This window comes from Pinus tabuliformis, chromosome 8 (assembly GCF_031772625.1).
Source record: "Pinus tabuliformis cultivar Carrire ecotype Pingquan chromosome 8, CPIR1, whole genome shotgun sequence".
Taxonomy (NCBI): domain Eukaryota; kingdom Viridiplantae; phylum Streptophyta; class Pinopsida; order Pinales; family Pinaceae; genus Pinus; species Pinus tabuliformis.
In genome coordinates, this window is record NC_142294.1 from 299300025 (window position 1) to 299312238 (window position 12214).

The 12214-nt window shown below is 34.7% G+C and overlaps 1 protein-coding gene across 1 annotated transcript in view; it reads right to left on the reverse strand.

The window, feature by feature from the left end:
* Positions 1-2488: 2488 nt before the first annotated feature.
* The window catches only part of LOC149235307 (uncharacterized), a 240280-nt gene continuing 230554 nt past the window's right edge, over positions 2489-12214 (reverse strand). The window contains 3 exon segments of the mRNA XM_089372068.1: positions 2489-2582; positions 2584-3023; positions 3296-3436. Coding sequence (XP_089228194.1) covers positions 2531-2582; positions 2584-3023; positions 3296-3436 — 633 coding nt within the window. The 3' untranslated portion in view covers positions 2489-2530.

Sequence of the window (12214 nt, forward strand, 5' to 3'; positions counted from 1 at the left end):
CTTCAAGGATGTCTTTCAATGAGCCTTTGAATAGATCTCCTTTCAAGAGAGATCAACAACCTTCTTATAGTCTTCTTCAACAAAGGCTTGATGTAGTAACTCTTCTTTTAGATCAATAGATCTTTGTATCTTTGTGTTCTTCTGCAAATGATTCCCCTTGACAAGCAAACCCTTCTTTGTGTCCACAAGATAATCTTTTCAGTTGCCTTTTCTTGTTCACCTTAGCTTTGATCCCATGTTGGAAAATGCAGTATGGCAACTATTAATTCCAATTTTCCTTAACCTTACTAATTGCTTGTGAACTTTATTTATCTTCTTGTGTTTTTTATTAGTTCTTTATCAAACAATTATCAAAAGCACAATAATAAAGACAGAGGACACAAAAGTTAGGCTTCAAGCCAGGGCAAAACCCTTCCAAGGGGAAAACCCTGAAAATCTCCTCTTCTTATAAAATCTACTTCAAATGAGACAATCAAGACCCAAACCCTAAGTACCAAGTCAACCCTTGAAGAAGTCCTTCCAAATAGGTCAGATCAATAATGCTCAATATTGCTTCAACTGGCTTCCAACGTCGACTTCGTCCCCAGCTTCAACTCTGCAACTTTGACCTGCAACTTCGGCCCTGTAGTTATTGCACAAACCCTGTTCCATCTCTTCAAGAGATCCTCCTTTGAGCAAGACAGATCCTTCTAAGGTCAACGAGGTCAAAACAAAGTATTTTCTCTTCCAGCAACTTGATACTGTAACTCGATCCCCTGTAATTCGGACCTGCAATTTCGGCCTTCCTAGAAGCTACAAAAACCCTAGTTTTCCCATGTGTGAGAGATATAGAGCTCAAAAACAAACTTTTCTTCTTCTTATATTCTTCTTACCTTCTAGACCTTCGCTCTTCTTTTCTTGCTTCTCCCAACTTCAGATCGAAATTCTTCTTGAGAGATCGAACTTGTGAGTGAATGTCAAATGAGGTTGCACCTACTTCTATTTATAGTCTTTCCAAGGGGTCGAATTCCATCCTTTACGCCGACTTGTAGCTGCCAGGGCTGACTTGTACTTTGGAGGTTTCCAGGACCTTCTAGACTTGGAATAAATTCTTTTACAAGGCTCATTTTTCCTGGAAGAGTCTTATAATCATGATGTCGACTCTCTAAACTCATGACAATATATCCTATGACATAAAAAAACCCTAGAAGCATGAATAACATGCTTTTACCTAGAAGACCATCAATAAGAAGCATAAAACCCATGCTTTAGAATAATAACTTTTCTGTCTTTTTTTGTTTGTTACATAAGATATACATATTGAAATGAGTACACAACAATTATGAAGACCGAAACTAGTTACATTTCCAACAAGATATATAGGTTCCAAGCCAGGGAAAAACCCCTCCAAGGGGAAAACCCAAAAAAAAACTTCTTATAGAATCAGATCAAATGAGTTATCCAAGACCGATAACCACAGAAAACTTCCACCTCTAGATGCCATGTCAAACCTTCCTTTCTAGCAGACCCATCAACAAGAGATGTACCAAGGCAGATCTTCCACAAATTCTGGCTCAAGAAGATATCATTTTTTCAAACTTCGGCCCTCCACTTCTTCTTTGCCCTCTCTATGATATTTCAAACCACAATCCATCGTGTGTGTATCCAAATGAACTCCATCTTCCCTCTATTTATATAGTTCAAAGGGGTGTGAATAGACATGTCCATTGGGACAGGGCCGACTTGGCACCAAAAGGGGTTTCTGACCCAAAATTACATATTTAAAAAATAATTTTCCTTTTTCTTTACAATAGGTCCAAATAGGACTTTGACTCTTTTGACTCAAAAAACCTAGAAACATGAAGAACATGCTTGTCTAGAAAAATAATAATAATTTTTCTTTTTCTTTTCTTTAGTTTTTTACATAAAATGCATAATAGCACAAATTATGAAGAACGAAACTAATTACATTCTCCAACACTATGCAGGTTTGTTACATGTTTAATGACTATTTACATCTTTTTAAATGACTTACAAAAGCATTATTCTTCGGAGGCTGCAATTAAAATGGCATACACACAAGAACCTTTTTCCTTTGGAGATCAGATTGCTTAAACATATATATCTGTGATGACAAAACTATCACTCTTCTCTTGATTCCTACTCAACAATCATCTTAAAGCACTCAATAACCTCCACCTTTCTAAATTATGATTTGATTTTCTTCACCAAGGTGAACAGCTGTAGTTTCAAATATTATGAAGGACCAACAAAGGGAAGGATAACGGTACACATAACTAAATTATTTTACCATATGCATTTTTTAGCCTCTTTCACAATGTAAAGGACAGGAGGTCCACAACAAAATATTTTCTCTGGCTCAAACCTCAAGACAAAAGTCAACCCGACCAAGCTTTAGAGTTTTACAGGATAAATATGCACATGTGCTAGAGTTGATTAAAGGCAGGAGAGAGTAGACAAGCACAAGGCAGTTTGTGCATAAACAGGCTAAATTTTCAACCAGACACATCATTATAAAACTACACAAATTTTACAAACTGGAGAGACCTGCTGGCTCCAAGACCTTACTGTCATACAATTCAACACAGAGAAGAACAGCAGGTAGCTGATACAAAAGCATCAGCTAAGACGTTCATGAGTACACTTGAAATCATTCCATGTCTGGCAACAATGAATACGCAATGCAATATACTAGCCCATAAATACAAAATCATCCGGCATTGTAGTGATAGATGCATACTAAAAATATATGGAAATCCTGTTGTAATTTTCAGTGTTTCACAGTCAAAAAATTTGACTTCCTTATTCACAAAATGCTTGTCTGGATCATCTGAAGAACCGACGCTTCTGCTTGCAAGTGAGCCATCTTCAAGTTGGCCGAAAGTACATCCATGGTTTTCAGAAGAACCACCAGCGTCCTCTGATGGATCATTTTTCTCTGTCGGATTTCCATCACTGTCTCTCTGTGAAGGATCCTTTGCCAAATCAAGTTGGCCTTCCACTCCAACACGTCTCAAGTGCAGCTAGAAAATATATCAAAATAAAGTTTAACATCAAATAATAAACATTTCACATCGCACAAAAGGTGGAGAAGTTTCATTGAAGGATATAAATAGCTTTAAATTCAGTGTCTATTCCATTTTTTATAATAATCCAATTTTTCATTGTATTCTGCATTTCAAGATTTCTCCAACTTTCCTTCTTCTGTTTCTTATTTAGTCAAGTTTCTTTCATTGTCAACAATTCAAACAAGGAAGTGCCTTCTATTAATTACCCCAATCTTAAATAGTTTTACCTGCAGGTAAAGGTTAACTTCATCGGGACGTGACAGAAATGGAAAATCGCCTCCTGTTTTAAGAAATGCCTCCCTAGCACCAGGATATCTTTCCGTCAATTGATTCTTCAGTTGTCGAGGCACAGTACAATAGTCATTAGTCTGGAACAAGCAACAAAAGCATGTTAGGAAATGAATACATCATAGTCAAATGTGTCTTCTACTCCTTACCAAGCATCCTATGGTCTTGTGGTCAAGTTTAGTTTTGTTGGTTGAATTATCATGTATATTACTACATAGCAGAGTAGACTACCGTATAAATTACTGTGACAAGCAAACAATGGTATATTGGTATATTAAACAGTCCTTACACTAGAGAATGCACAAAATATGCTTGAAGTGTTTGGACAATATATTCTTACTTTAAACAATACATTCAACTGTAATTTTCTGACATTCTACTAAATCTTACAACATGATACATTCTAAATAATACATAAATAAACATCTCAATTGGACTTTTTGACAATTGGAGGTGATTAGGCAGCCTGGAAAACCTCCATGCCTATGTGATAATCTTCGAAGAATATGTGGCCAATCCTGGAGTATGCAGCATGCCCTGACGAAGAAATTATGCAAAAAAGATCTCCAAAATAGCACGTGTACATCACAATATCTGCATATGTCATAATATCTCATCTCCTATGTTCTATTATATTGTGTTGTATAAAGTATGCTATGAATATAATTCATATAAAAATAATAAACAAAAATATAAATATAATAATAACAAATAATAATTAATTAACTAATAGTTAGTTAGTTAGTAATGAAGAGGCATGACTTAGACATGACCATTCATGGTAGGGCACTGCCTAGGTATATAAGCGAGCCCTCGTTGTAATCATTTCACACATCTTTTATACATTCAACAATTCTTATGTATAATTACTACTTCTCTAACGATGGATACTTACGTATTTCAGTTCTTCTAAATTATTCGGTTGCGTATACAGAGCTTGTTTGTTACATTGGTATCAGAACCACATTGGTTCATCTCGACCTTTGGCCACGAACTCATTGTCAACTTGCTTGTTGTCATAATCGAAGCATTTCGCTATAAGAGCTTCGAGAGTTTCTCCATACTACAAGCCTTTGGCCATACATTTTTAAAAAAATCAAGTACATATATAAGGACAGGAAAAAGAAAAATTTTAAAACAAAAAAGGAAAAAATATATATTTAAAAAAAATTACACATATAAAGTTTGTAAAACTTAAATAAAAATAAGAAAAACAAGTTGGAAAATATATATATATATATATAAACAAAACCAACAAAAATTAAAAATTAAACCAAAAATAAATAAAATTATTTACCTAACAGACCCACATTCGATGCACAACACAACAGTGTGTCATGGTTCCTTGCTCCAGCCGTCAAGTCTCAAACGCAGCATCCTCTTACCTCCAGTCCATCGCAGACCACTATCGTCGCTAGCTGCCACTATGACTTGCATCGGTTGTTGCTTTGTTTTCTACTGCCCAACTATAGTCAGCCTATTCCACTATAAACACTTCTATTACCTGTTGTGCAAGATCGAACTACCAACTGCGCTACAACCAAATTGATTTGAATAAATATATAGGAAATAATGTAAATGATAATAATTAATAATGATTAGTTTATTAGTAATTAAGTTGAAGAGCCATGTCTAAATGAGACATGACTCTCCATGAAGAGGCACCTACATAGTATATACGCAGACCTCTCACTCTCATTTGTATCATCATTCTGATTTATACATTTAATATATAATATTTGTATCCTCATGGATATCTTTATATTCCAAGTCTTCTGGAGTAGAAGAAGGAACTTTGTTCACTTCATTGGTATCAAAGCATGTTTAATCTTATTGGCCGCTCACCACTGCATAGAGTCGTGTTCTCCGATCTAGGTCCTTGACCGTCGAAAGTCGTCAACTTTGTTGTTGTTGAAGCATTTCGCTACAAGCTTTTGGAGGTTCTCCATTTTTTTTGATATCAGGCCCTTGGCCATAAATATATTAAAATATATATATAAGGAAAAAAAAAAACATATATTGTAGGTAAAAAATTAGAAAAAAAATTTAAAATTAAAAATTCCAAATAAAAATAAAAATTTAAAAAAAAAATAGAAAAAAAATAAAAACAAAAATATATATAAAATATTAAAAAAAACAATGTTTCAATCCACCGACATCCAAATCCAACACAATCCTTCCCCACTAACATTGTCCACCTCATCCTCGCAAATAGCCAACAATAGCCCTAGTCGACAGAACAAACCACAAGTTGTTGTCGCCTTGATCTAACGGCTTTACAAACAATTGTCGCGTCAACACAGCGCGATTCTCCTACGCCTCCGCCTTAGACCATTGCCTTCATTATGCCGCCAGCCACTAGAGTGTCGCAGTCGCCACCATATTCCACCATCGCTTGTTCATGTACTACTAGTTGTTCAATTCCTACCAAGCTGCCACCAAATTCGTTGTACCAACTGCACGACCATTGGTCTATGTCATCACCATCACAAGTACTCTAGCCTCGGTTTTCAGAATCCATATCATAAAGTAGAAAACTCGAAACGACGCAGATAGAAAAATAAATACAGGGTCATGTCAATAGAAGAGTAGCACATAGGTCACAGTAAAACAATAATTTACCCACAATTTTAATCGTGTTATATTCACCAGATCACCATAACCGCCCACCTTACCGTTGCGGTTCGCTGCAGAAACCACAAGCCAGCTTCCAACTGCCACTGATTTTAATCTGTGTGGTGCCAACAATTGGAACCACTATGCACAGTCATCATCTGAATATTCCACTGCATAATCAATCGTTGTTCGTGCAAAGGAATCTCCCTGAAACCGCCATCAGCGGCTGCAACTTGCAACAAACTACTGACCGCAACGTCCGCTAAAATCGACGACTCTACCCATCATATTGGATTAACTGAGCACACAGTGCATTGGATTGGACAAATCGCACGAACGCGTTTGTACGGTGTTGTTTGTATAGTGAGGATAATTAAAAGTCAAAAAAAAAATTGTTTTGGTTATATATATTGTGATTATTAACTTATGAAAAAGAAACATAAACGTTGAAGGGAATTTAAATTTCAAGAGGGTTTAAATTTATTAAAGGGATTAGTCAACAAAAATATTACTGGATATTAATAAAGAAAAAGAAAAAAGAGAATTGCATGTACTTTTATAAAGTGAAAGATTATAAGGGAAAAAAAAAAAGTATTATTACAAGAATTAAAAGGTCACTTTAAACCCTTTGATCAAAGTATCATTTGACGAAAAATAAAGTCAATCACTAAAGGGAAAAAAAAAAAAGGAAAAAAAAAAAGAGAGAAGTAAAAAGATGATTTCCACAAAGAATAGCGGTTTTTTTCAAAATGTTCGTTTTGTTCAAAGGGATATTCTAATTGTCAAGAGCCATTCCGAAATCAAAATGTGGTTTGCAGAAAATGTTACAAAACTTTTACCTTAGTCGAATCTCTAAGTGATGCACAAAAACAATCAATCGCAAGAGATATAGAACAATTAATGACAATATTTAAGCGACAACATGCAGATTTTAATGAAGAGAAAAAGAAAATGGAATCCAAATTGCAAGTTGAACGTCCATCATCACTCCTACAAAACGATGTAATCCAGTGTACCGAGAAAGTGTAGTTGGAAGATCAAGAGAAAGACAAAATAACCAAACTTCGGCAAAACAAGAAAGCGTTACAACAGGATATGAAGACCTTGCGGATATGCATTACAAAAAAGTAATGGAAAAGGACGAAGAAATTTCTCGCCTCAAGGACCACGTTGAAAAATTAATTGCACAAGTCAAGAAGACTAAGGTCACAAAGAAGGAACTCAAGAAGCACCTATCCGAACAAGAGGAGGAAAATTTACGTTTAAAGAACCTTAATAAAAAATTATTAGAACAAATCAGAAGTTTAAAGGATGATGAGGCTACTAAGAATAAAATCAACAATCTAGAAAGCGAAGAGGTTTTACGTCTAAGGAATCATAACCAAAACCTCCTTACACAAATAAAGAAGCTTAAATGTGATAAGACATCACTTAAAGACAAGTTAGAGCAACTTACTCAAGAAGTATCGAAGTCTCCAGACGTAACAGTCCAGGTTGAAGATAAGGGAATTAATACCGAACCAGTCAATAGCAAAACTCAAGAAGAGGATCAATTAGTGGAAGGAAAAACACATTCACATGTTACAATCCAGATGATGAAAATTCCAAACAAAGATTATGTACCTAACTCAAAAACTGTAGTACCAGAAGGAAATCAAAAAATTTCCACACACTTAATAAGGGAAATTCAAACCAAAAAAGTTCCCTATCGACATCCGAATCATGAGAGTAGACTGGAGTAGACAACTCAACCAAGCTACATATCTGGACCATTCAGAACAGAAACAACAAACTGATGTTCCAGAGAATAGTGATGTAACCTCAATCCAGTCCTATGATGACAAGTCGTTACAAAATTCCAGTGATCAGAATATTCCACAGAATATTAATATAGGATGATCTGATCCCTTCTTAGTGCAATAGTTTTGTTTGTCACTTAGAAGATCATATCAACTTTTATTGACGAAGATCATTGTTCCAAGACAGGAAGACATTCGAAACCGAAAAAGAGATCAAGCCTTTTTCATCGACAAGGTTTGAGGACGAAGATTTTTGAGGAGGAAGACAATGTTATGTATAAATATATAGGAAATAATGTAGATGATAATAATTAATAATGATTAGTTAATTAGTAATTAAGTTGAAGAGTCGTGTCTAAATGAGACATGACCCTCCATCAAGAGGCACCTGCATAGTATATAAGCAGACCTCTCACTCTCATTTGTATCATCATTTTGATTCATACATTTAATATATAATATTTGTATCATCATGGATATCTTTATATTCCAAGTCTTCTAGAGTAATTAATCTGAAAAAGGAACTTCGTTCGCATCACAAATCCGCTGAAGCCACCACCATTTGCCACCATTAACTAGCTCGACACTACAACCTTCTCCAACTACTAGCCATACCACAACCGCTGCCAACCCTAATATCCAAATTTTTGGTGTGTCGTACAATGAACGAATTATCAACCTGACAATTCTCTTCCTGTAGTGACCGTAACCACCCCAACTAGCCGACCACTACCCGACCTACAACAGTCGACCATTGTCGTTGATTTCGCAGTCACATCCTCTGCTCCAGCGCATTTGCTATCACAACCCTTCGCCAAAACGCTATTTGTCTACCCACGCCACATGTTCCTCTCGTCACTTGTTATCAGCAATCTTCCACCATTGTCGTCGTGGCTTGCCGATTGCCAAAATCATTTGTCGACCAACATTTAGTCCTCGCTCAGAAAGAGTTTGTGCCTCGTGTGTTTTTTGGAAAAATAGATTGAAAAGGCGTTGAATGTTCCCAAGTGCCCACAAACAGACCCGTTGAGTAATATTACAGAATTTGATCAATGCTTGTGAGAAGTTGATCATCTTGTGTACGATATATTCAAAGGTAAATTTCATTTGTAATTCACAGGCAATTGTGGGTGTTTTAGATTGGCAGTATTGAAAACGTTGTGAAGAAGAGATACTATTAAACAGTCACAGCGATATTTAAAAGACATGCTTTATCACATTTATTTATTTTTAAATTGGAGAAAAGAAATTCAAACTAACATCACCCATCCTTTCATTAAATTTAGAGAAGGATTTTATTAAAGAAATTGTTTAAAGTTAAAAGCAGAAAGATATACATGGTTATTTATTCAAAAAAGAAAGAGAAGATGATATTATATTATTTAAAAAACAAATTATAATTTGAAGGGTGATTCTAGAAAGAATAAAGGTAAAGTCTTAAGGTTCAAAAAATAATAATAATAATAAATTAAGGTGTTGAAATATTTCATATTATATATATAGATTCAAGTTCCATTTAAAGGCCGGCATAAAGTTTATATCCTCATATAAGATTCAAGTTCCATTTAAAGGCCGGCATAAAGTTTATATCCTCAAAGGTTTAAGGCTCCTCTAAAGAATTAAAGTATTGAGTATTAAAAAAAGGGGGTTAAATAAAAATGAAGGACTATTATTTAATTAAAAAAAGGAAGAAGAGGGTATTCAAGGTTGTATATACTCAAGTTATAAAACAAAGTAAGAAAATATCAATTGTATATTGAAGAAGTGGGTCCTTTTTATAAAAGGGCCTAAGCCTTGGTCAAATATCGTTTGATAAAATTATCGACAAAGACAAAAAAGAGTCAAATTCTAAGAGAGAAGAATGGAACCTAATTCGAAAATGATGAAGGAAGAAAAGATGAGTCCTATAACCAAGTCAACATTTTGGACTAAATGTTTCTTTTGCCTAAACGAAATTGGATATACATATATTCAAAAAAGTTGCAAATTAAGTTGTCTAGCATGTTGAAGATTATTTAGTACAGAAGAACATCGAGATAATGAGCAGTTGCAAATGAAAAAATTAAAGGCAGAAATCGCAAAACTACGACAAAAGAATGAAGCATCGGAAAATAAATATAAAGAACTCGAAGATCGGTTTTAAAAAGAATCAACAAAAAGTAACAAGGAAATTTGGTGTTTAAGGGACCATAATTAAAAATTACTTGAGAAGGTCAAGAAATCCAAAGATACCCGAAAACAATTAGAGGACGAAATGAATGTCTTGAGAAGAAATTCAACAAGAATCTATCAGAAAGGAAGAAAAATTGCGGTTAAAAACCCTTAATCAAAGGTTCGTAGAACAAATCAAAAATCTAAGAGATGAGAAAGATACTAAAAATAAAGTCATCCAAAAAGCGAAGAGTTCTTTGTCTAAGAAATCATAACCAAGCCCTACTTACGCAAATAAAGAAGCTTAAAAGTGACAAGAAATTGTAGAAATTTTTGTTTTCCCACCCCGGTTTTCAGTTTCACCTTATTTCTCCCATGTAGTTAAATGCCCTTTCCCATAACCATACATTTAACAAGCTGAAAAAAATAAATATTGCTGAAAACACAAATTCTGGAAATTTTACAGAATGCTAGAAATTGCAGAAATAAAAATCAGCAGTAATAAACAGCGATTAAAACACATTTAAACACTGACATTTTTGGTCAACTTGACCCTGGAAAAACCCCCTACAACTCTTGGGGAAAACCAGTTTGAGAGCTCTTCTTTATTTCTGAAAATTATCTTTTTCACAGTGAGAAATATTCAGCAAAAAAATCAGCAAGCAAATTTACAACTTATCTCTTTTCCCATGCCTCACAGCAAACTGGAAATTACAGCAAACAGGACAGCAATAAATGCTGTACGGCCTCCTCGATTTTTGTGCCCACTTTCAGCATTAAATGCTGTTGTACGGCTAGCATTAAATGCGTTGTACGGACTGCAAGAAATGCGTTGTACAGCCCTCATTTTGCGTGCAGAAAAATCAGCAAACTACTCCTCGATTTTTGTGCAAACCACTCCTCGAAAATCGTGCCAAAATCTGCCTTTCACTGTGTGCTGAACCAGCTGTACAAATCTGCTCAACTGCTACCTTGGAATGTGTGCCAAGCTGTTGTTTCCTTCTCCACCCTGCTCAGAAATCTCTCTTGCTCTCTTGCTCTCCTTCTCCCAATCTGCTCATGAAAGAATGAATGACATTTTCCTCATTTTCCTCCTTTAATCTAACCCCAAGTGACTTTTGGGTGATCCAAGTGACTTTTGGGTGATCCCTAAATCCAATGGCTGAAATAGATTGAGATCTAAGGCTCAAATTAAATGCTCATTTAAATCTCACTTTTTATTTTTTAATACACCCCACTTTAATAAAGACCCACTTAGTCATTTATTTCCAAAGTCACATTTCCTTTTTAATTTTTCATTGACTTTATAAAAATCACTTTAAAATTAGACTTATTAACTTTATCACTTAAAGTCACTTTTAAATTAGATTTAACTTTATAAAAATTATAAAGTTACTTTAGGAGAAAAATTAAATTCTTTTTGACATTTTTCCCTAGGCCAAAGATCAAAGCCTAAGGGAACCACCTGTCCTCCGGTACCAAATTTCAACAAAAATCACTAAATGAAAATTTAGAACAACTTAATCAAGCAGAAGTATTGAAGTCTCCAACCATAATAGTCCAAGTTGAAGATATAGGAACAAATACCAATCTAGTGAATATCATAACTCAAGAAGATGAGAAACCAACAGAAATTAAAACATATTTAGATGTTGCAGTTCAAAAAATGGAAATTCTAAGTGATGATTCCATAGCTAACTCAACAACAACAGTACCTGAACTAAATAAGGAAACTGCCACACACATGATAAGGGGAAGCCTAACCAAAAGAACACCTTATAGACATCTAAATCAAAAGCAGACAACTAATTCAGTCTACATATTTGAACCATTCAAGATTTATGTTCCAAGGAATACTGAAGTTTGCAGAAATCAATGCTATGACAACAATCCATCACAAATTCCCAATGATTGGAAAATTCCACAGAAGATTAATCTTGAATGGTCAGATCCATTCTCAGTCTAACAATTTTGTGTATTCAACAATTCTTATATACAATTACTACTTGTCCAACAATGGATACTTACATATTTCAGTTTTTTCGAATTATTCTGCAGCGTATACGAACTTTGTTTATTACAATGTATTGTCCAAATGAGGGAAACAAGCCATCTATTTATACCAAAATAGCACATGTACGTCAAAGTATCTGCATATCTCATAATATATCATCTCCTTTATTGTTTTATTGTGTTGTATAATGTATTGTCCAAACGAAGGCAATTAGCAATCTATTTATACCAACATTGCATGTAGCAGGAGAATTTTGAGAGGGGAGCATCATTTTCAAA